The 27,321-nt window shown below is 38.6% G+C and overlaps 2 protein-coding genes across 3 annotated transcripts in view; one reads left to right on the forward strand and one right to left on the reverse strand.

The window, feature by feature from the left end:
- stra6 (signaling receptor and transporter of retinol STRA6) overlaps positions 1 to 21,598 on the forward strand; it is a 173,720-nt gene extending 152,122 nt beyond the window's left edge. For both annotated transcript variants that reach the window (XM_064990227.1, XM_064990225.1), the window contains one exon: positions 18,705 to 21,598. In XM_064990227.1, coding sequence (XP_064846299.1) covers positions 18,705 to 18,955 — 251 coding nt within the window. In that variant the 3' untranslated portion in view covers positions 18,956 to 21,598. The remainder of the gene's footprint in view (positions 1 to 18,704) is intronic.
- A 766-nt stretch (positions 21,599 to 22,364) lies between these two features.
- On the reverse strand, positions 22,365 to 27,037 carry islr2 (immunoglobulin superfamily containing leucine-rich repeat 2). Its single transcript, XM_064990228.1, has 3 exons — positions 26,793 to 27,037; positions 25,629 to 25,874; positions 22,365 to 25,443 (listed from the first exon to the last, which is right to left on the reverse strand). Exons 2-3 carry the CDS (start codon positions 25,863 to 25,865, stop codon positions 23,536 to 23,538), a joined length of 2,145 nt encoding a protein of 714 aa, XP_064846300.1. The 5' UTR covers positions 25,866 to 25,874; positions 26,793 to 27,037; the 3' UTR covers positions 22,365 to 23,535.
- Positions 27,038 to 27,321: the final 284 nt, after the last annotated feature.

A 27,321-nucleotide genomic window follows, 5' to 3' on the forward strand; every position in this document is an offset into this window, starting at 1 on the left:
TATTAATATGTAGTATAGGATTCCACCATGGAGGTACAGTATTAATATGTAGTATAGGATTCCACCATGGAGGTATTAATATGTAGTATAGGATTCCACCATGGAGGTATTTAATATGTAGTATAGGATTCCACCATGGAGGTATTAATATGTAGTATAGGATTCCACCATGGAGGTACAGTATTAATATGTAGTATAGGATTCCACCATGGAGGTACAGTATTAATATGTAGTATAGGATTCCACCATGGAGGTATTAATATGTAGTATAGGATTCCACCATGGAGGTACAGTATTAATATGTAGTATAGGATTCCACCATGGAGGTACAGTATTAATATGTAGTATAGGATTCCACCATGGAGGTATTAATATGTAGTATAGGATTCCACCATGGAGGTATTAATATGTAGTATAGGATTCCACCATGGAGGTACAGTATTAATATATATAGTATGGAGGATTTAATATGTAGTATAGGATTCCACCATGGAGGTATTAATATGTAGTATAGGATTCCACCATGGAGGTATTAATATGTAGTATTCCAGGATTCCACCATGGAGGTACAGTATTAATATGTAGTATAGGATTCCACCATGGAGGTATTAATATGTAGTATAGGATTCCACCATGGAGGTATTAATATGTAGTAGTATAGGATTCCACCATGGAGGTACAGTATTAATATGTAGTATAGGATTCCACCATGGAGGTATTAATATGTAGTATAGGATTCCACCATGGAGGTATTAATATGTAGTATAGGATTCCACCATGGAGGTATTAATATGTAGTATAGGATTCCACCATGGAGGTATATTAATATGTAGTATAGGATTCCACCATGGAGGTATTAATATGTAGTATAGGATTCCACCATGGAGGTATTAATATGTAGTATAGGATTCCACCATGGAGGTACAGTATATAATATGGAGGTAGTATAGGATTCCACCATGGAGGTACAGTATTAATATGTAGTATAGGATTCCACCATGGAGGTATTAATATGTAGTATAGGATTCCACCATGGAGGTATTAATATGTAGTATAGGATTCCACCATGGAGGTATTATTAATATGTAGTATAGGATTCCACCATGGAGGTACAGTATTAATATGTAGTATAGGATTCCACCATGGAGGTATTAATATGTAGTATAGGATTCCACCATGGAGGTATTAATATGTAGTATAGGATTCCACCATGGAGGTATTAATATGTAGTATAGGATTCCACCATGGAGGTACAGTATTAATATGTAGTATAGGATTCCACCATGGAGGTATTAATATGTAGTATAGGATTCCACCATGGAGGTATTAATATGTAGTATAGGATTCCACCATGGAGGTATTAATATGTAGTATAGGATTCCACCATGGAGGTATTAATATGTAGTATAGGATTCCACCATGGAGGTACAGTATTAATATGTAGTATAGGATTCCACCATGGAGGTACAGTATTAATATGTAGTATAGGATTCCACCATGGAGGTATTAATATGTAGTATAGGATTCCACCATGGAGGTATTAATATGTAGTATAGGATTCCACCATGGAGGTATTAATATGTAGTATAGGATTCCACCATGGAGGTACAGTATTAATATGTAGTATAGGATTCCACCATGGAGGTATTAATATGTAGTATAGGATTCCACCATGGAGGTATTAATATGTAGTATAGGATTCCACCATGGAGGTATTTAATATGTAGTATAGGATTCCACCATGGAGGTACAGTATTAATATGTAGTATAGGATTCCACCATGGAGGTATTAATATGTAGTATAGGATTCCACCATGGAGGTATTAATATGTAGTATAGGATTCCACCATGGAGGTACAGGAGGTATTAATATGTAGTATAGGATTCCACCATGGAGGTATTAATATGTAGTATAGGATTCCAGTATTAATATGTAGTATAGGATTCCACCATGGAGGTACAGTATTAATATGTAGTATAGGATTCCACCATGGAGGTATTAATATGTAGTATAGGATTCCACCATGGAGGTATTAATATGTAGTATAGGATTCCACCATGGAGGTACAGTATTAATATGTAGTATAGGATTCCACCATGGAGGTATTAATATGTAGTATAGGATTCCACCATGGAGGTATTAATATGTAGTATAGGATTCCACCATGGAGGTATTAATATGTAGTATAGGATTCCACCATGGAGGTACAGTATTAATATGTAGTATAGGATTCCACCATGGAGGTACAGTATTAATATGTAGTATTAATATGTAGTATAGGATTCCACCATGGAGGTATTAATATGTAGTATAGGATTCCACCATGGAGGTATTAATATGTAGTATAGGATTCCACCATGGAGGTATTAATATGTAGTATAGGATTCCACCATGGAGGTACAGTATTAATATGTAGTATAGGATTCCACCATGGAGGTATTAATATGTAGTATAGGATTCCACCATGGAGGTATTAATATGTAGTATAGGATTCCACCATGGAGGTACAGTATTAATATGTAGTATAGGATTCCACCATGGAGGTACAGTATTAATATGTAGTATAGGATTCCACCATGGAGGTATTTAATATGTAGTATAGGATTCCACCATGGAGGTATTAATATGTAGTATAGGATTCCACCATGGAGGTATTAATATGTAGTATAGGATTCAGTATTAATATGTAGTAATTCCATGTAGTATAGGATTCCACCATGGAGGTATTAATATGTAGTATAGGATTCCACCATGGAGGTATTAATATGTAGTATAGGATTCCAATATGTAGTATAGGATTCCACCATGGAGGTACAGTATTAATATGTAGTATAGGATTCCACCATGGAGGTATTAATATGTAGTATAGGATTCCACCATGGAGGTATTAATATGTAGTATAGGATTCCACCATGGAGGTATTAATATGTAGTATAGGATTCCACCATGGATTCCACCATGGAGGTATATAATATGTAGTATAGGATTCCACCATGGAGGTATTAATATGTAGTATAGGATTCCACCATGGAGGTATTATGTATATGTAGTATAGTAGATTCCACCATGGAGGTATTAATATGTAGTATAGGATTCCACCATGGAGGTATTAATATGTAGTATAGGATTCCACCATGGAGGTATTAATATGTAGTATAGGATTCCACCATGGAGGTATTAATATGTAGTATAGGATTCCACCATGGAGGTAGTATAGGATTCCACCATGGAGGTATTAATATGTAGTATATGATTCCACCATGGAGGTATTAATATGTAGTATAGGATTCCACCATGGAGGTATTAATATGTAGTATAGGATTTCACCATGGAGGTATTAATATGTAGTATAGGATTCCACCATGGAGGTATTAATATGTAGTATAGGATTCCACCATGGAGGTACAGGAGGTATTAATATGTAGTATAGGATTCCACCATGGAGGTATTAATATGTAGTATAGGATTCCACCATGGAGGTAATATGTAATATGGAGGTACAGTATTAATATGTAGTATAGGATTCCAACATGGAGGTACAGTATTAATATGTAGTATAGGATTCCACCATGGAGGTATTAATATGTAGTATAGGATTCCACCATGGAGGTACAGTATTAATATGTAGTATAGGATTCCACCATGGAGGTATTAATATGTAGTATAGGATTCCACCATGGAGGTATTAATATGTAGTATAGGATTCCACCATGGAGGTACAGTATTAATATGTAGTATAGGATTCCACCATGGAGGTATTAATATGTAGTATAGGATTCCACCATGGAGGTATTAATATGTAGTATAGGATTCCACCATGGAGGTATTAATATGTAGTATAGGATTCCACCATAGAGGTATATTAATATGTAGTATAGGATTCCACCATGGAGGTTCCACCATGGAGGTATTAATATGTAGTATAGGATTCCACCATGGAGGTATTAATATGTAGTATAGGATTCCACCATGGAGGTATTAATATGTAGTATAGGATTCCACCATGGAGGTATTAATATGTAGTATAGGATTCCACCATGGAGGTACAGTATTAATATGTAGTATAGGATTCCACCATGGAGGTATTAATATGTAGTATAGGATTCCACCATGGAGGTACAGTATTAATATGTAGTATAGGATTCCACCATGGAGGTATAGGATTCCACCATGGAGGTATTAATATGTAGTATAGGATTCCACCATGGAGGTACAGTATTAATATGTAGTATAGGATTCCACCATGGAGGTATTAATATGTAGTATAGGATTCCACCATGGAGGTATTAATATGTAGTATAGGATTCCACCATGGAGGTATTAATATGTAGTATAGGATTCCACCATGGAGGTATTAATATGTAGTATAGGATTCCACCATGGAGGTATTAATATGTAGTATAGGATTCCACCATGGAGGTACAGTATTAATATGTAGTATAGGATTCCACCATGGAGGTATTAATATGTAGTATAGGATTCCACCATGGAGGTATTAATATGTAGTATAGGATTCCACCATGGAGGTATTAATATGTAGTATAGGATTCCACCATGGAGGTACAATATGTAGTATAGGATTCCACCATGGAGGTATTAATATGTAGTATAGGATTCCACCATGGAGGTATTAATATGTAGTATAGGATTCCACCATGGAGGTATTAATATGTAGTATAGGATTCCACCATGGAGGTACAGTATTAATATGTAGTATAGGATTCCACCATGGAGGTACAGTATTAATATGTAGTATAGGATTCCACCATGGAGGTATTAATATGTAGTATAGGATTCCACCATGGAGGTATTAATATGTAGTATAGGATTCCACCATGGAGGTACAGTATTAATATGTAGTATAGGATTCCACCATGGAGGTATTAATATGTAGTATGGATTCCACCATGGAGGATTCCACCATGGAGGTATTAATATGTAGTATAGGATTCCACCATGGAGGTATTAATATGTAGTATAGGATTCCACCATGGAGGTACAGTATTAATATGTAGTATAGGATTCCACCATGGAGGTACACCATGGAGGTATTAATATGTAGTATAGGATTCCACCATGGAGGTATTAATATGTAGTATAGGATTCCACCATGGAGGTATTAATATGTAGTATAGGATTCCACCATGGAGGTACCACCATGGAGTATTAATATGTAGTATAGGATTCCACCATGGAGGTACAGTATTAATATGTAGTATAGGATTCCACCATGGAGGTATTAATATGTAGTATAGGATTCCACCATGGAGGTATTAATATGTAGTATAATTCCATGGAGGTAGTATAATATGTAGTATAGGATTCCACCATGGAGGTATTAATATGTAGTATAGGATTCCACCATGGAGGTATTAATATGTAGTATAGGATTCCACCATGGAGGTATATTAATATGTAGTATAGGATTCCACCATGGAGGTACAGTATTAATATGTATATGTTCCACCATGGAGGTATAATATGTAGTATTTCCACCATGGAGGTATTAATATGTATATAGGATTCCATGGAGGTAGTATAGGATTCCACCATGGAGGTATTAATATGTAGTATAGGATTCCACCATGGAGGTATTAATATGTAGTATAGGATTCCACCATGGAGGTATTAATATGTAGTATAGGATTCCACCATGTATTAATATGTAGTATAGGATTCCACCATGGAGGTACAGTATTAATATGTAGTATAGGATTCCACCATGGAGGTATTAATATGTAGTATAGGATTCCACCATGGAGGTATTAATATGTAGTATAGGATTCCACCATGGAGGTACAGTATTAATATGTAGTATAGGATTCCACCATGGAGGTACAGTATTAATATGTAGTATAGGATTCCACCATGGAGGTATTAATATGTAGTATAGGATTCCACCATGGAGGTATTAATATGTAGTATAGGATTCCACCATGGAGGTATTAATATGTAGTATAGGATTCCACCATGGAGGTATTAATATGTAGTATAGGATTCCACCATGGAGGTATTAATATGTAGTATAGGATTCCACCATGGAGGTATTAATATGTAGTATAGGATTCCACCATGGAGGTATTAATATGTAGTATAGGATTCCACCATGGAGGTATATAATATGGAGGTAATATGTATATAGGATTCCACCATGGAGGTATTAATATGTAGTATAGGATTCCACCATGGAGGTACAGTATTAATATGTAGTATAGGATTCCACCATGGAGGTATTAATATGTAGTATAGGATTCCACCATGGAGGTATTAATATGTAGTATAGGATTCCACCATGGAGGTATTAATATGTAGTATAGGATTCCACCATGGAGGTACAGTATTAATATGTAGTATAGGATTCCACCATGGAGGTACAGTATTAATATGTAGTATAGGATTCCACCATGGAGGTATTAATATGTAGTATAGGATTCCACCATGGAGGTACAGTATTAATATGTAGTATAGGATTCCACCATGGAGGTATTAATATGTAGTATAGGATTCCACCATGGAGGTACATTTAATATGTAGTATAGGATTCCACCATGGAGGTACAGTATTAATATGTAGTATAGGATTCCACCATGGAGGTACAGTATTAATATGTAGTATAGGATTCCACCATGGAGGTACAGGAGGTATTAATATGTAGTATAGGATTCCACCATGGAGGTATTAATATGTAGTATAGGATTCCACCATGGAGGTATATAATATGTAGTATAGGATTCCACCATGGAGGTACAGTATTAATATGTAGTATAGGATTCCACCATGGAGGTACAGTATTAATATGTAGTATAATTCCATGGAGGTATTAATATGTATAGGATTCCACCATGGAGGTACAGTATTAATATGTAGTATAGGATTCCACCATGGAGGTATTAATATGTAGTATAGGATTCCACCATGGAGGTATTAATATGTAGTATAGGATTCCACCATGGAGGTATTAATATGTAGTATAGGATTCCACCATGGAGGTACAGTATTAATATGTAGTATAGGATTCCACCATGGAGGTATTAATATGTAGTATAGGATTCCACCATGGAGGTATTAATATGTAGTATAGGATTCCACCATGGAGGTATATTAATATGTATTAATATGTATAGGATTCCACCATGGAGGTACAGTATTAATATGTAGTATAGGATTCCACCATGGAGGTATTAATATGTAGTATAGGATTCCACCATGGAGGTATTAATATGTAGTATAGGATTCCACCATGGAGGTATATTAATATGTATAGTATAGGTATTCCCACCATGGAGGTACAGTATAATATGTAGTATAGGATTCCACCATGGAGGTACAGTATTAATATGTAGTATAGGATTCCACCATGGAGGTATTAATATGTAGTATAGGATTCCACCATGGAGGTATTAATATGTAGTATAGGATTCCACCATGGAGGTATTAATATGTAGTATAGGATTCCACCATGGAGGTACAGGAGGTATTAATATGTAGTATAGGATTCCACCATGGAGGTATTAATATGTAGTATAGGATTCCACCATGGAGGTATTAATATGTAGTATAGGATTCCACCATGGAGGTATTAATATGTAGTATAGGATTCCACCATGGAGGTATTAATATGTAGTATAGGATTCCACCATGGAGGTACAGTATTAATATGTAGTATAGGATTCCACCATGGAGGTAATATATTAATATGTAGTATAGGATTCCACCATGGAGGTACAGTATTAATATGTAGTATAGGATTCCACCATGGAGGTATTAATATGTAGTATAGGATTCCACCATGGAGGTATTAATATGTAGTATAGGATTCCACCATGGAGGTATTAATATGTAGTATAGGATTCCACCATGGAGGTATTAATATGTAGTATAGGATTCCACCATGGAAATATGTAGTATAGGATTCCACCATGGAGGTACAGTATTAATATGTAGTATAGGATTCCACCATGGAGGTATTAATATGTAGTATAGGATTCCACCATGGAGGTATTAATATGTAGTATAGGATTCCACCATGGAGGTATTAATATGTAGTATAGGATTCCACCATGGAGGTACAGTATTAATATGTAGTATAGGATTCCACCATGGAGGTACACCATGGAGGTATTAATATGTAGTATAGGATTCCACCATGGAGGTATTAATATGTAGTATAGGATTCCACCATGGAGGTATTAATATGTAGTATAGGATTCCACCATGGAGGTATTAATATGTAGTATTTCCACCATGGAGGTACAGTATTAATATGTAGTATAGGATTCCACCATGGAGGTACAGGAGGTATTAATATGTATATAGGATTCCAATATGTAGTATAGGATTCCACCATGGAGGTATTAATATGTAGTATAGGATTCCACCATGGAGGTATTAATATGTAGTATAGGATTCCACCATGGAGGTATTAATATGTAGTATAGGATTCCACCATGGAGGTATTAATATGTAGTATAGGATTCCACCATGGAGGTACAGTATTAATATGTAGTATAGGATTCCACCATGGAGGTATTAATATGTAGTATAGGATTCCACCATGGAGGTATTAATATGTAGTATAGGATTCCACCATGGAGGTATTAATATGTAGTATAGGATTCCACCATGGAGGTACAGTATTAATATGTAGTATAGGATTCCACCATATGTAGTATAGGATTCCACCATGGAGGTACAGTATTAATATGTAGTATAGGATTCCACCATGGAGGTATTAATATGTAGTATAGGATTCCACCATGGAGGTATTAATATGTAGTATAGGATTCCACCATGGAGGTACAGTATTAATATGTAGTATAGGATTCCACCATGGAGGTATTAATATGTAGTATAGGATTCCACCATGGAGGTATTAATATGTAGTATAGGATTCCACCATGGAGGTATTAATATGTAGTATAGGATTCCACCATGTATTAATATGTAGTATAGGATTCCACCATGGAGGTACAGTATTAATATGTAGTATAGGATTCCACCATGGAGGTACAGTATTAATATGTAGTATAGGATTCCACCATGGAGGTATTAATATGTAGTATAGGATTCCACCATGGAGGTACAGTATTAATATGTAGTATAGGATTCCACCATGGATTCCACCATGGAGGAGGTATTAATATGTAGTATTTCCAATGGAGGTACAGTATTAATATGTAGTATAGGATTCCACCATGGAGGTATTAATATGTAGTATAGGATTCCACCATGGAGGTATTAATATGTAGTATAGGATTCCACCATGGAGGTACAGTATTAATATGTAGTATAGGATTCCACCATGGATTCCACCATGGAGGTATTAATATGTAGTATAGGATTCCACCATGGAGGTATTAATATGTAGTATAGGATTCCACCATGGAGGTATTAATATGTAGTATAGGATTCCACCATGGAGGTATTAATATGTAGTATAGGATTCCACCATGGAGGTATTAATATGTAGTATAGGATTCCACCATGGAGGTATTAGTATGTAGTATAGGATTCCACCATGGAGGTATATAATATGTAGTATAGGATTCCACCATGGAGGTATTAATATGTAGTATAGGATTCCACCATGGAGGTATTAATATGTAGTATAGGATTCCACCATGGAGGTACAGTATTAATTCCATGGAGTATAATATGTAGTATAGGATTCCACCATGGAGGTATATTAATATGTAGTATAGGATTCCACCATGGAGGTATTAATATGTAGTATAGGATTCCACCATGGAGGTATTAATATGTAGTATAGGATTCCACCATGGAGGTACAGTATTAATATGTAGTATAGGATTCCACCATGGAGGTATTAATATGTAGTATAGGATTCCACCATGGAGGTATATTAATATGTAGTATAGGATTCCACCATGGAGGTACAGTATTAATATGTAGTATAGGATTCCACCATGGAGGTATTAATATGTAGTATAGGATTCCACCATGGAGGTATTAATATGTAGTATAGGATTCCACCATGGAGGTATTAATATGTAGTATAGGATTCCACCATGGAGGTATATAATATGTAGTATAGGGATTCCACCATGGAGGTACAGTATTAATATGTAGTATAGGATTCCACCATGGAGGTATTAATATGTAGTATAGGATTCCACCATGGAGGTATTAATATGTAGTATAGGATTCCACCATGGAGGTACAGTATTAATATGTAGTATAGGATTCCACCATGGAGGTACAGTATTAATATGTAGTATAGGATTCCACCATGGAGGTATTAATATGTAGTATAGGATTCCACCATGGAGGTATTAATATGTAGTATAGGATTCCACCATGGAGGTTCCACCATGGAGGTATTAATATGTAGTATAGGATTCCACCATGGAGGTACAGTATTAATATGTAGTATAGGATTCCACCATGGAGGTATTAATATGTAGTATAGGATTCCACCATGGAGGTATTAATATGTAGTATAGGATTCCACCATGGAGGTATTAATATGTAGTATAGGATTCCACCATGGAGGTACAGTATTAATATGTATTAATATGTATAGGATTCCACCATGGAGGTATATTAATATGTAGTATAGGATTCCACCATGGAGGTATTAATATGTAGTATAGGATTCCACCATGGAGGTATTAATATGTAGTATAGGATTCCACCATGGAGGTACAGTATTAATATGTAGTATAGGATTCCACCATGGAGGTATTAATATGTAGTATAGGATTCCACCATGGAGGTATTAATATGTAGTATAGGATTCCACCATGGAGGTACAGTATTAATATGGAGGTAGTATAGGATTCCACCATGGAGGTATTAATATGTAGTATAGGATTCCACCATGGAGGTATTAATATGTAGTATAGGATTCCACCATGGAGGTATTAATATGTAGTATAGGATTCCACCATGGAGGTACAGTATTAATATGTAGTATAGGATTCCACCATGGAGGTATTAATATGTAGTATAGGATTCCACCATGGAGGTATTAATATGTAGTATAGGATTCCACCATGGAGGTACAGGAGGTATTAATATGTAGTATAGGATTCCACCATGGAGGTACAGTATTAATATGTAGTATAGGATTCCACCATGGATAGGTTCCACCATGGAGGTATTAATATGTAGTATAGGATTCCACCATGGAGGTACCACCATGTATTAATATGTAGTATAGGATTCCACCATGGAGGTACCACCATGGAGTATTAATATGTAGTATAGGATTCCACCATGGAGGTATTAATATGTAGTATAGGATTCCACCATGGAGGTACAGTATTAATATGTAGTATAGGATTCCACCATGGAGGTATTAATATGTAGTATAGGATTCCACCATGGATGTAGTATAGGATTCCAATATGGTATAGGATTCCACCATGGAGGTATTAATATGTAGTATAGGATTCCACCATGGAGGTACAGTATTAATATGTAGTATAGGATTCCACCATGGAGGTAATAGTATTAATATGGAGGTAGTATAGGATTCCACCATGGAGGTACAGTATTAATATGTAGTATAGGATTCCACCATGGAGGTACAGTATTAATATGTAGTATAGGATTCCACCATGGAGGTATTAATATGTAGTATAGGATTCCACCATGGAGGTACAGTATTAATATGTAGTATAGGATTCCACCATGGAGGTATTAATATGTAGTATAGGATTCCACCATGGAGGTATTAATATGTAGTATAGGATTCCACCATGGAGGTACAGTATTAATATGTAGTATAGGATTCCACCATGGAGGTATTAATATGTAGTATAGGATTCCACCATGGAGGTATTAATATGTAGTATAGGATTCCACCATGGAGGTATTAATATGTAGTATAGGATTCCACCATGGAGGTATTAATATGTAGTATAGGATTCCACCATGGAGGTATTAATATGTAGTATAGGATTCCACCATGGAGGTATTAATATGTAGTATAGGATTCCACCATGGAGGTATTAATATGTAGTATAGGATTCCACCATGGAGGTATTAATATGTAGTATAGGATTCCACCATGGAGGTATATAATATGTAGTATAGGATTCCACCATGGAGGTATATAATATGTAGTATAGGATTCCACCATGGAGGTATTAATATGTAGTATAGGATTCCACCATGGAGGTACAGTATTAATATGTAGTATAGGATTCCACCATGGAGGTATTAATATGTAGTATAGGATTCCACCATGGAGTATTAATATGTAGTATAGGATTCCACCATGGAGGTATTAATATGTAGTATAGGATTCCACCATGGAGGTATTAATATGTAGTATAGGGATTCCACCATGGAGGTATTAATATGTAGTATAGTTCCACCATTAAATATGTAGTATAGGATTCCACCATGGAGGTATTAATATGTAGTATAATATGGATTCCACCATGGAGGTACAGTATTAATATGTAGTATAGGATTCCACCATGGAGGTACAGTATTAATATGTAGTATAGGATTCCACCATGGAGGTATTAATATGTAGTATAGGATTCCACCATGGAGGTATTAATATGTAGTATAGGATTCCACCATGGAGGTATATAATATGTAGTATAGGATTCCACCATGGAGGTATTAATATGTAGTATAGGATTCCACCATGGAGGTATTAATATGTAGTATAGGATTCCACCATGGAGGTATTTAATATGTAGTATAGGATTCCACCATGGAGGTATTAATATGTAGTATAGGATTCCACCATGGAGGTATTAATATGTAGTATAGGATTCCACCATGGAGGTATTAATATGTAGTATAGGATTCCACCATGGAGGTATTAATATGTAGTATAGGATTCCACCATGGAGGTATTAATATGTAGTATAGGATTCCACCATGGAGGTATTAATATGTAGTATAGGATTCCACCATGGAGGTATATTAATATGTAGTATAGGATTCCACCATGGAGGTATTAGTATTAATATGTAGTATAGGATTCCACCATGGAGGTATTAATATGTAGTATAGGATTCCACCATGGAGGTATTAATATGTAGTATAGGATTCCACCATGGAGGTATTAATATGTAGTATAGGATTCCACCATGGAGGTATTAATATGTAGTATAGGATTCCACCATGGAGGTATTAATATGTAGTATAGGATTCCACCATGGAGGTATTAATATGTAGTATAGGATTCCACCATGGAGGTATTAATATGTAGTATAGGATTCCACCATGGAGGGACCACCATGTATTAATATGTAGTATAGGATTCCACCATGGAGGTACAGTATTAATATGTAGTATAGGATTCCACCATGGAGGTATTAATATGTAGTATAGGATTCCACCATGGAGGTATTAATATGTATATAATTCCATGGAGGTAGTAGTAGTATTCCACCATGGAGGTGTAATATGTAGTATTTCCACCATGGAGGTACAGTATTAATATGTAGTATAGGATTCCACCATGGAGGTATTAATATGTAGTATAGGATTCCACCATGGAGGTATATAATATGTAGTATAGGATTCCACCATGGAGGTATTAATATGTAGTATAGGATTCCACCATGGAGGTATTAATATGTAGTATAGGATTCCACCATGGAGGTATTAATATGTAGTATAGGATTCCACCATGGAGGTATTAATATGTAGTATAGGATTCCACCATGGAGGTATTAATATGTAGTATAGGATTCCACCATGGAGGTATTAATATGTAGTATAGGATTCCACCATGGAGGTATTAATATGTAGTATAGGATTCCACCATGGAGGTATTAATATGTAGTATAGGATTCCACCATGGAGGTATTAATATGTAGTATAGGATTCCACCATGGAGGTATTAATATGTAGTATAGGATTCCACCATGGAGGTATTAATATGTAGTATAGGATTCCACCATGGAGGTACAGTATTAATATGTAGTATAGGATTCCACCATGGAGGTACAGTATTAATATGTAGTATAGGATTCCACCATGGAGGTACAGTATTAATATGTAGTATAGGATTCCACCATGGAGGTACAGTATTAATTCCATGGAGGTAGTATAGGATTCCACCATGGAGGTACAGTATTAATATGTAGTATGGAGGATTCCACCATGGAGGTATATAATATGTAGTATAGGATTCCACCATGGAGGTATTAATATGTAGTATAGGATTCCACCATGGAGGTATTAATATGTAGTATAGGATTCCACCATGGAGGTATTAATATGTAGTATAGGATTCCACCATGGAGGTACAGTATTAATATGTAGTATAGGATTCCACCATGGAGGTACAGTATTAATATGTAGTATAGGATTCCACCATGGAGGTACAGTATTAATATGTAGTATAGGATTCCACCATGGAGGTATTAATATGTAGTATAGGATTCCACCATGGAGGTACAGTATTAATATGTAGTATAGGATTCCACCATGGAGGTATTAATATGTAGTATAGGATTCCACCATGGAGGTACAGTATTAATATGTAGTATAGGATTCCACCATGGAGGTACAGTATTAATATGTAGTATAGGATTCCACCATGGAGGTACAGTATTAATATGTAGTATAGGATTCCACCATGGAGGTACAGTATTAATATGTAGTATAGGATTCCACCATGGAGGTACAGTATTAATATGTATTATAGGATTCCACCATGGAGGTATTAATATGTAGTATAGGATTCCACCATGGAGGTATTAATATGTAGTATAGGATTCCAGTATTAATATGTAGTATAGGATTCCACCATGGAGGTATTAATATGTAGTATAGGATTCCACCATGGAGGTATTAAAATGTAGTATAGGATTCCACCATGGAGGTATTAATATGTAGTATAGGATTCCACCATGGAGGTATTAATATGTAGTATAGGATTCCACCATGGAGGTGCAGTATTAATATGTAGTATAGGATTCCACCATGGAGGTATTAATATGTAGTATAGGATTCCACCATGGAGGTATTAATATGTAGTATAGGATTCCACCATGGAGGTATTAATATGTAGTATAGGATTCCACCATGGAGGTATTAATATGTAGTATAGGATTCCACCATGGAGGTACAGTATTAATATGTAGTATAGGATTCCACCATGGAGGTATTAATATGTAGTATAGGATTCCACCATGGAGGTATTAATATGTAGTATAGGATTCCACCATGGAGGTATTAATATGTAGTATAGGATTCCACCATGGAGGTATATAATATGTAGTATAGGATTCCACCATGGAGGTATTAATATGTAGTATAGGATTCCACCATGGAGGTATTAATATGTAGTATAGGATTCCACCATGGATGTATTAATATGTAGTATAGGATTCCACCATGGAGGTATTAATATGTAGTGGAGGAGGTATTATATGTAGTATAGGATTCCATGTAGTATAGGATTCCACCATGGAGGTATTAATATGTAGTATAGGATTCCACCATGGAGGTAGTACAGTATTAATATGTAGTATAGGATTCCACCATGGAGGTACAGTATTAATATGTAGTATAGGATTCCACCATGGAGGTATTAATATGTAGTATAGGATTCCACCATGGAGGTATTAATATGTAGTATAGGATTCCACCATGGAGGTATTAATATGTAGTATAGGATTCCACCATGGAGGTACAGTATTAATATGTAGTATAGGATTCCACCATGGAGGTATTAATATGTAGTATAGGATTCCACCATGGAGGTATTAATATGTAGTATAGGATTCCACCATGGAGGTATTAATATGTAGTATAGGATTCCACCATGGAGGTATTAATATGTAGTATAGGATTCCACCATGGAGGTACAGTATTAATATGTAGTATAGGATTCCACCATGGAGGTACAGTATTAATATGTAGTATAGGATTCCACCATGGAGGTACAGTATTAATATGTAGTATAGGATTCCACCATGGAGGTATTAATATGTAGTATAGGATTCCACCATGGAGGTATTAATATGTAGTATAGGATTCCACCATGGAGGTATTAATATGTAGTATAGGATTCCACCATGGAGGTATTAATATGTAGTATAGGATTCCACCATGGAGGTACAGTATTAATATGTAGTATAGGATTCCACCATGGAGGTATTAATATGTAGTATAGGATTCCACCATGGAGGTATTAATATGCCAGTATAGGATTCCACCATGGAGGTATTAATATGTAGTATAGGATTCCACCATGGAGGTATTAATATGTAGTATAGGATTCCACCATGGAGGTATTAATATGTAGTATAGGATTCCACCATGGAGGTACAGTATTAATATGTAGTATAGGATTCCACCATGGAGGTATTAATATGTATTATAGGATTCCACCATGGAGGTATTAATATGTAGTATAGGATTCCACCATGGAGGTACAGTATTAATATGTAGTATAGGATTCCACCATGGAGGTACAGTATTAATATGTAGTATAGGATTCCACCATGGAGGTATTAATATGTAGTATAGGATTCCACCATGGAGGTACAGTATTAATATGTAGTATAGGATTCCACCATGGAGGTATTAATATATGTAGTATAGGATTCCACCATGGAGGTATTAATATGTAGTATAGGATTCCACCATGCAGGTATTAATATGTAGTATAGGATTCCACCATGGAGGTACAGTATTAATATGTAGTATAGGATTCCACCATGGAGGTACAGTATTAATATGTAGTATAGGATTCCACCATGGAGGTATTAATATGTAGTATAGGATTCCACCATGGAGGTACAGTATTAATATGTAGTATAGGATTCCACCATGGAGGTATTAATATGTAGTATAGGATTCCACCATGGAGGTACAGTATTAATATGTAGTATAGGATTCCACCATGGAGGTATTAATATGTAGTATAGGATTCCACCATGGAGGTATTAATATGGGATTCCACCATGGAGGTATGGAGTACAGTATTAATATGTAGTATAGGATTCCACCATGGAGGTATTAATATGTAGTATAGGATTCCACCATGGAGGTACAGTATTAATATGTAGTATAGGATTCCACCATGGAGGTACAGTATTAATATGTAGTATAGGATTCCACCATGGAGGTATTAATATGTAGTATAGGATTCCACCATGGAGGTATTAATATGTAGTATAGGATTCCACCATGGAGGTATTAATATGTAGTATAGGATTCCACCATGGAGGTATTAATATGTAGTATAGGATTCCACCATGGAGGTATTTTGTATTATGTAGTTTTTATCCAGTAGGTCGTCTGGGTAAATTAGAGTTTTATTCAGTAGGTCTTCTGGGTAATGTAGTTTTTATTCAGTAGGTCTTCTGGGTAATGTAGCTTTTATTCAGTAGGACGTCTGGGTAATGTCAGTTTTATTCAGTAGGATGTCTGGGTAATGTAGGGGTAATGTATGGGATTTTATCCAGTATGATGTCTGGGTAATGTAGGGATAATGTAGGGATTTTATCCAGTTTGATGTCTGGGTAATGTAGGGGTAATATAGGGATTTTATCCAGTATGATGTCTGGGTAATGTAGGGATAATGTAGGGATTTTATCCAGTATGATGTCTGGGTAATGTAGGGATAATGTAGGGATTTTATCCAGTTTGATGTCTGGGTAATGTAGGGGTAATATAGGGATTTTATCCAGTATGATGTCTGGGTAATGTAGAGTGCAACAAGCCAATAAATGAACTGCGGCTGCTTTCCTTCTTGTCTGTATGTTGACTCCAACGCGTCGTTGTCACCACCACCATCAGTGATCATGTGTTGTATTGCAGAGATTATCACTAGAGCTGTTGATTACACAGATGGTCAGCTATAATAGACTGGTTCATATGTACGGGGCCCAGAGGGAGGATTCAGTGTGTGCATTCCAAATAGCACCCTATTGCCTTTATAGTACACTACTTTAGACCAGAGCCCCTTAACGCACTGTGTAGGGAATAGGGGGCCATTTGAGGCGCATTCAGAGTGCTAATGTTCAGCTCAATATGGTCCTACCTTGCTGCTGCTATAGCTCACAGGATTACCATAGGATTGCTTTGCGTTATTGCTTTGTTCGGTATTGTAATTGTGTAGCTCCCTACTGGCCAGCTTCCAAATGCTGTAACCCTTACCCACAAGACAGGCTCTCCTAAATGAAGTTCTAAGATCTGTGTCTGTCTGAACATCTCTGTGTCTGTCTGAACATCTCTGTGTCTTTCTGAACATCTCTGTGTCTATCTGAACATCTCTGTGTCTATCTGAACATCTCTGTGTCTGTCTGAACATCTCTGTGTCTGCTGTGTCTATCTGAACATCTCTGTGTATATCTGAACATCTCTGTGTCTGTCTGAACATCTCTGTGTCTGTCTGAACATCTCTGTGTCTGTCTTAACATCTCTGTGTCTGTCTGAACATCTCTGTGTATATCTGTACATCTCTGTGGCTGTCTGAACATCTCTGTGTTTACCTGAACATCTCTGTGTCTGCTGTGTCTATCTGAACATCTCTGTGTATATCTGAACATATCTGTGTATATCTGAACATCTCGGTGTCTGTCTGAACATCTCTGTGTATATCTGAACATCTCTGTGTCTGTCTGAACATCTCTGTGTCTGTCTGAACATCTCTGTGTCTGTCTGAACATCTCTGTGTCTGTCTGAACATCTGTGTCTGTCTACTCATTCTGTGAACCATATAGATACTCTCTGTGTGTGTCTCTCCCCCCAGGCATCCAGCTAGTCAATCAGGAGAAGAAGCCACAGCATAAGGTTTCCATCTCTAAACGGGCACGGGGCCACTGGCAGCTCCTCTACACACTGGTCAACAACCCCTCGCTGGTGGGCTCCAGGAAGCACTTCCAGCGTCAGAGCAACGAGAGCTTCTTCAACGGAACACTCAACTGGGCTGCAAAAGAGGGGATGAAGAAGGAGGCAGGAAACATGGAGGCTGGGAAGGAAACGGAGGCAGTGACTAACTGAGACTGAACGTGTCCCCCAGGCTTGTGGTCAACTCCATTCCAATTCAGGAAGCAAACTGAAAATTAAAGCTGCATTATGTAACTATTTGGGTGACCTGACCAAATTCACATAGAATTGTGAGTCATAGATCTGTCAATCGCATTGAAAGCCCGTCTAAGAAGTGGTAGCTCTGTTCTGTGTGCTATTTCTATGCTTCCCGTTCTTAAGTTTTGGTTTTGTACACCAGCCTCAAACAAGATTTTTGCTTCTTAAAGATATTTCACATTGGTTTAGATGGTTTAGATTTATTATGATCCCCATTATCCGACGCAGATGGAGACAGCTAGTCTAACTGGGGTCTGATACCATAGAGACAGCTAGTCTAACTGGGGTCTGATACCATGGAGACAGCTAGTCTAACTGGGGTCAGAAACCATGGAGACAGCTAGTCTAACTGGGGTCTGATACCATGGAGACAGCTAGTCTAACTGGGGTCTGATACCATGGAGACAGCTAGTCTAACTGGGGTCTGATACCATGGAGACAGCTAGTCTAACTGGGGTCTGATACCATGGAGACAGCTAGTATAACTGGGGTCTGATACCATGGAGACAGCTAGTCTAACTGGGGTCTGATACCATGGAGACAGCTAGTCTAACTGGGGTCTGATACCATGGAGACAGCTAGTCTAACTGGGGTCTGATACCATGGAGACAGCTAGTCTAACTGGGGTCTGATACCATGGAGACAGCTAGTCTAACTGGGGTCTGATACCATGGAGACAGCTGGTCTAACTGGGGTCTGATACCATGGAGACAGCTAGTCTAACTGGGGTCTGATACCATGGAGACAGCTAGTCTAACTGGGGTCTGATACCATGGAGACAGCTAGTCTAACTGGGGTCTGATACCATGGAGACAGCTAGTCTAACTGGGGTCTGATACCATGGAGACAGCTAGTCTAACTGGGGTCTGATACCATGGAGACAGCTAGTCTAACTGGGGTCTGATACCATGGAGACAGCTAGTCTAACTGGGGTCTGATACCATGGAGACAGCTAGTCTAACTGGGGTCTGATACCATAGAGACAGCTAGTCTAACTGGGGTCTGATACCATGGAGACAGCTAGTCTAACTGGGGTCTGATACCATGGAGACAGCTAGTCTAACTGGGGTCTGATACCATGGAGACAGCTAGTCTAACTGGGGTCTGATACCATGGAGACAGCTAGTCTAACTGGGGTCTGATACCATGGAGACAGCTAGTCTAACTGGGGTCTGATACCATGGAGACAGCTAGTCTTACTGGGGTCTGATACCATGGAGACAGCTAGTCTAACTGGGGTCTGATACCATGGAGACAGCTAGTCTAACTGGGGTCTGATACCATAGAGACAGCTAGTCTAACTGGGGTCTGATACCATGGAGACAGCTAGTCTTACTGGGGTCTGATACCATAGAGACAGCTAGTCTAACTGGGGTCTAATACCATGGAGACAACTAGTCTTACTGGGGTCTGATACCATGTTTTATCCCTTTTAGTAACAAGGAAATGGCAGAGCTCATACAGCATCTTTTAGAATTCAAATTTCCTTATTGCTTTTCAATGAGGGAAAATTGGAATTGGAATTAAATTAGACTGAATTGGAATGGCCTTTGTTGGTGTATGGGTGGCTCTTGGGCAGATTATAACTGTGGTTTTATATGTCTATGAATTGATCTGACTGCTTGCCTCTTTTTTTCATGCAAGTTTCCCATAGACTCCCATTGAATCAATCAATCAATAATTTCTGATTTTCTTTTTTTTTAATGGAAGGATTAGATCTAAATGTCGTAGGCCTTCTAGCTCAAATGCCTCAGGAAGTCTGTCTTCTGAGTGGCTACCTGTCTAAATGGCACCTTAGTTCCTATATAGTGCACTACTTATCAGCCCTGGTCCAAGGTAGTGCTACATCGTGGGATCGACCTGGATGGATGTGTGTTTTGTTGTCTGTCTCTTTGTTTGCATGGCTCAGATGGCCGTACAGAATCTCGAGTCTAGCAGGAAAGGTCGTGTGGCTCTGAACTCCTGTCTGACCATAGCCTGGAAGCCTAACTGATACACTCCATTTCACCAATGGAAACAGAACATGTCATCTTGGAATCCAGGCTAGTTTGACCAGGTATACGTGGTTAGAATGTAACTATTTATTAATATACAGACTGCTCTGTAATGGAAGGTTATAAAGAAACTGTTCATTAATTAACACTGGCTGGTGTAAATATCTATTGTACCCTGGAAGCCAAACTGAATTGTTCCAAAACGGTACAATTCTGTTCTGATTCCAGGCTAATAAATAATATCTATGTTGAAAACGTATGAAATGGCGATTAAAACGTAGACAGATGAAACTGTTTGCTTGAACTCTTTGCTGTAGGTCACCTTGTACCTCTTGTAAAATAACTACTATAATTCCGCTGATATTGTTTTGGATCGTTATTTTTGGGATTGTTATTTTTCTCAATTTCTAGTTGTGAAAATGTTGCTGTTCAGGATCATCTACTTTATTCTCGCCGTGTGTTGCAGCCGTATTGCATTTCAAAAGTGACAGTGACTCAAGTAGCTTTTGAATGAAATTAATTAATGTGTGATTAACATGAAATTAAAACGAAAAATGACGAAAGATTTCCGTGTGGATTTAATGTGTCAAGTAAAACATCATTATTTCGTTTAGTTGGGAAACACATATCTTTGTCATGTTGCTTTTCAGGAAACTTTCGATAGTAAATATAGTTTAGTAAATTATTAGCAATATATACTGATGTTTTCAAAGATTCCCCCCCATATGGTGATGTTTATGTGAACAATTACGCACCTGTTCGTAGCCTATCTTTATAACATTATAATATAGGCTATTTATCGAATCAATCATGCGGAATGAATGTGATTTTATGTAATCGGGAAAGAACATATTACTGATACAAATGCACGAAGAATAGTAATATGAACACTTGGTGTGGTTGTGTAAGATTCATAGCCTACCATAAGAAGAAAGGGAAGTGTGGCGCTCCGCCGTGATTCTGCGGCCAGTCCATTTCCCGGAATGCGGCAGTGAGAAGTGACTTTGGTCAAAACGCAGCGCTAAATTATGTTGATTCACAACAAGGTAGGTATATCATTCTGTCCATAAATGAAGGCTATATTCAAAAGGCTATTTGTGTCCAATCACTTTCTTTTTCTTTACAATTGAAGAGAAAATAAAGCAGTCCAGTATCGTACAATTTTGAACCGTTTGCTACGCTTATCCAATAAATACATTTGTTCTCGCCATAACGCTGTAATTATCAGTAAGAAATATAACAATCATAGACAATGTTTCCGTACTTTCCAAACAAGCTTTAGGTGGATAGACCGCTAACAGGCGGTCACAACAAATCACGGCCAACGCCCATTCCCTATATAAACATCATTTTATTGTTTAATTCACAGCAGTGTATAGTCATACAAGTACCCAACCTTACTCCGTCGAGTTAAAATGAAGTTGAAAACAGTTTTCTGACTCAATGACAGGAATTAGGAGAATTTAAAATGTGTTTTGGGATATTTTATTAATTTCACGTACATAAAATCATATCAAAAATCTTGAAAGGTCGGGGGATATTTGTACAACAACGTCCGAACAGTATAGCTCACCAAAAAACTCACTATGCATAAAACGACAGGACACTCACAGCAACGAGACGCTCCTTGACGCCTCAGTTAATGATACTGTAGACGGGATCATTTAGCTATACTTTAATAAAAAAAGAGAATCGTTCAATTTTACTGTGTTTTTACATCACATGTCGACATTGAGAATATCTAAAGTCCTATAGTCTACGCTAATTAAAACCACACATGAAGAAAACACGTCGTCTGTGTGACATGCCGTGGATGGACACGTAAAGATCCGTTGAAAAAAGACCGACGGATAACAAGCACCCGTTGTTGTTTTTTTAAGTCACACATATCTCGAAGAGCCCCACATTACATTAAACAACATCAGTCGATAGTGACCTGGGTTTGAGCCCAGACACAGCACATGCCTTGACAACATAAAGGGATTTTTTCCCCTTTTTGATAATCTCACAGAACAATTAAAATAACGGTCTGTGTAAGCAACGAGGCGGACGCGTTGAGACGCGCGCCTGTACTGTACAGCACCGCAACCTTCCGAAACTGATGCTCACGTAAAGCGCACAACTTTTTCGGCTAGCCTACGCCCTGCATGAAGGGGACATCTCAATGACTTATGCTTTTTAGCAGTTAGCAGAGGTCTGTTTTAACTGTATAAAAAACTGTGCTTGCAGTATTGTTACTGTAAGAGGAATGTTGTAAGTTTTATATATACAATACCATTATTTTTACTGCACAACTTTTCCTTTTGACAGTCTCTTATTTGGGTTATAACTGATCGCTTACTTTCTGAGGTAAAATGAGCTATCCACCTTCATCGGGGCTATCATATTTACGTGAAATAATGATAGGTGAGTTACTTGGTTTAAAATGTAGTTGATAGTAACTATTTTACCCCCCCCCTCCCCCTCCCCTCCCCTCCCCCGAGTAGCATCACACAGCTCTGCTCAGCGACTCGGCTCTTTGTAATTACCGTTTCCATCTTCAGAGATATTCACCGCCTCCGCCCCCAACGGTAATCTATCGCTGTACTCAGAGCCCACTTCGAATTTAGACGTAGAACCTGGGATGGACTCGGTAACCATGCTCCCCTCCACCTCCTCCCCGTCGGCGTCCTCTCCGTCCTCTCCCTCTCCGTCTTCCATTTCACTCGGGTTAAAATTCTTTTCCAACTCGACAAACGACGCCCGGGGGTCGAAATCACCACCGACCATTTGTTTGTCCATTTGATCTGGGTTCTTCTGCGCCGCCTTCATGATCAGTTTATACGTCTTTCCCTGGTACTTGTATAAGAGATGACAGCAGGTTGCTCCCAGCAGAGGGACTGTAGCCAGTGCCAACAGGAAGGTACTAACCACCACTATGATTAACAGAGAAGGAATCTTCTTCCTGGTTGTGAAGACAACCTGGACCTGACAGTCCTGCCCTCCGTAGGTCAGACACAGGGTGTAGTTAGTGCCTGGTTGTAGGCCCTGGAACTTATAGGTGTTGATCCCTTCCTCTATCCGGGACCACTGCACCACAGAGTGTCCGTTACCAGTGTTAAAACACAGATAGAGCATGTCCAGAGGGGTTTTGGTCGAGGCTTGATAGAGGCTGAACGGCTCTTTGTCGACGGTCTCTAGGTTCTCATTGTGGCTGAGGTGAAGGTTGTTCTTACTGTTGGGGAGCTGTAGAGGGTTGAGTTGCACTTTGGCCTCTGTCTCGGATACCTCCAACGCGATGACGCCGAAATCAAAGGTGTACTGCTTCAGCTGGTCCAGACTGAGGTTGAATGCGTGGTTGGAGATGTACTGAGTACCATCGCTGATGCCACACTTACTGGTAAACGGAAGCTCCTCTGAGCCCTCGCCAGCCTGCACTGAGCCATCAGCGTGTTTAACAGACGACCCAGTTGGAACGTTCTTGGTCTTCTCGGAATCGGACTTGGGCCAGTTGATGATGTTGTTGGTTATCTTAGGCCCCGGCTTGTTTCCACCAGACGGACGGAGGATCTTATCTGCTGTGGTGTCCAGCATGGAGTTACTGGCTTGTTTCTTGGTGCCTGCCACCACTACCTTCACTGTGCTGTCTGCTTTACCGAGATCGTTGACAGCTGAGCAACTGTAGTTCCCGTCCTCCTCCTTGCTGATACGGGGGATGATCAGAGTGCCGTTCTGGAAGACCAGGAACCGGCCGTTGGTAGTTTTATCGTTGATTGGTGAGTCGCTTTTCTCGCTGACCTCAGAGGGCAAACTGAATGTGAACTTCCGGTTCCCTGCCTTCACTACCTCCCAGCTGACCTCTGGTTTGGGGTTGCCCTTGGTATCACAATTGAGGATCACCATAAACCCTTCGTATAGCTCAGTGTTTTCCAGGTTGGGCTGATAGGTGATGGACACAGTCGGGGCCTTGCATTCCAGCTTGGGCATCTTGGTCACCAGGGCCCCTTTCAGATGTTCAGGTGCCTCGCAGATGATAGAGTCCTGCTCCGGGACAGAGATCTTAGACTCCGTGATCCAGTCTCTCAGCCACTCCAGACTGCAGGAGCAGGTGAAGGGGTTGTTGTAGATCTGAAGGTGAGACATGGAGCTCAGAGAGCTGAAGGTCCCCTGGACAATGATAGTGAACCTGTTGTTGTTGATCCTCAGGGACCTCAGGTCTTTGAGAGTGGAGAAGGAATCTTTAGGGAGGTTGATCATCTCGTTGTTGTTCATCTTGAGCAGCTGAAGGGCAGTGAGGTTGGCCAGGTCCTCCCAGGGGAAGTTGATGATCTTATTGTAGCTGAGGTCCAGGTTGCGCAGCTGAATCAGTGGGGCCAGAGTGTCCCTCTCCATGGTCACAATCTCATTGTGGGCCAGCCATAGGGAGGTCACCTGAAGAACAAGACTTTATTCATTCAAATCTGTCTTTCACTACAACAGTAATATAATATATGATATTTATCTGACACTTTTAACAATGGGTGGCCCCAGCGAGAATCAAACCACAGTCCTTGGCATTGCATGCACCATGCTCTACTAACTGAGCCACACAGGTCCACATTCACGCACAAACACACCTGGGTGACGTTAATAAAACTCTTGGCCTTCAGGAGTTTGATCTTGTTGGCGGAGAGAGAGAGGGTGGTGACGTTGAAGGGAAGGCCTACGGGAACTAACAGCAGGTCTTTGTAGGCACAGTCAGCGAACTGGTGGGAGTATTTATCCAGACAGCTACAGGGCTCTGGGCAACACTGAGCCAGATCCAACACAACAGTCCACACCGACAGGAGACTGACCAGCCGCCATGACGCCATTTTCACCAACTGGGAAGAAGACAAAGGATGTTAATAATTAAATGTATTTATTCATTAGCACACGCACACAGACTATCTTCAGGAAATGTACCTCTATCATAGACAATGATTTGTTCTGCTTATCTATAACAGATCTAGAAAGGTAGCCATAATGTTCAACACAAAATGAATCCTTAGCATAATGCACTGATACATCCTGTTGCATCACAGCACTAGAGTACAGCCATATCATATCTCTGGAATATGGGACACAGGATTCTGCAGCCTGAAAATAAATTACAAATACAGTCAACAACAAAAAAATATATATGGAACGAGTTTACAATAAATACAACGTTGATTAATGTGATTGATTCAACAGATTTAACCTTTTCATTTTTACAATAAAGGTTTAGGGCGACCAAATTCCCGAACTCAGATAAATTCGTATAGGCACAATTTCACGTCTTCAAACTTGACTATGAGGAAAGTGGTTTTGTTTGATTTTTTTTTACGTCACATAACAGTGCCAACGAGCGAGGCCAGCTAATGTTGCAAGAGGGCTTTGGCGCAAACTGCAGAGCGCACCAGAAGTGCCTCGCTGTCCTTGGTGCTGAAACGGATCTGCGCCTTGGATTGCTTGATGCCGCCTAAAATACATTTTCGATGTCATTTCAACCTCTGGAGTTTAATCCAATTAATTATAGTTCCCTCTGAACAAAGTATCCAACAATTGTGGTGAAATATAGAAAACTGTTACGTTGATGTTTTTTCCTGATGAGACTTTATGAAACCGGAATTATAGACCTCAAATGGATGGATTGATGTTATAGGCTTACATTGGATAATGATCTATATAGTCCATACAGTACAGCATAATTACAATAATATGTGTGTCATAATGTGTAATATAATTAATAATCTCCAGTTTACTTGTTTGATCCTTACCTGTCCGATATTAATTCCCAATCCGGGCAGTTTTTCCTAACAGGGTACCTTGGATTATATCCTCTTTTTAACTCAGATTAGTGGTCGAAACAACTAACGTCTTCCATAGTAAATCCTTTAATGGGACTTTTCTCCACGGTGATAACGGTGACGGTTGGCGGTGGAGGAAACATGTTTTCTCTCTGTAGGATGATGCGGTGCGTTCCGGAGGCTGTTTCCCTCTTGCAAGTGACTGAGAGGACGAGCGGTCCACTGCGCGCTCCCGCGGTCAGTAACAGAGCGATGGGAGGGTTTGTGAACGCGCAGACAGCCTCTCCCATCCTTTCATCAGTCATGGATTAAGAGACATAAAGGCTCCGTGTTCGCCTGCCACCCCCAAAGAATATCAATAATTTAGATAGTAATGTTTAATTCATTGTTATGTCAACCTAAACTTATCTCTGACCCCATTCTCGTCAGTGTTGCTTTTTCCCGTAACAGGTCTAGAGAGATGACCATACAACAGAATATGACGAGTTTTTGGTCAGAA

Source organism: Oncorhynchus masou, chromosome 15, assembly GCF_036934945.1.
Source record: "Oncorhynchus masou masou isolate Uvic2021 chromosome 15, UVic_Omas_1.1, whole genome shotgun sequence".
Lineage (NCBI taxonomy): Eukaryota > Metazoa > Chordata > Actinopteri > Salmoniformes > Salmonidae > Oncorhynchus > Oncorhynchus masou.

Coding starts and splice junctions, on each gene's coding strand:
- islr2 (XM_064990228.1), bottom strand. CDS start 25,865: ATGGCGTCATGGCGGCTGGTCAGTCTCCTGTCGGTGTGGACTGTTGTG. Junction 25,444..25,628: donor GTTTTATTAACGTCACCCAG/GTGTGTTTGTGC, acceptor CTTGTTCTTCAG/GTGACCTCCCTATGGCTGGC.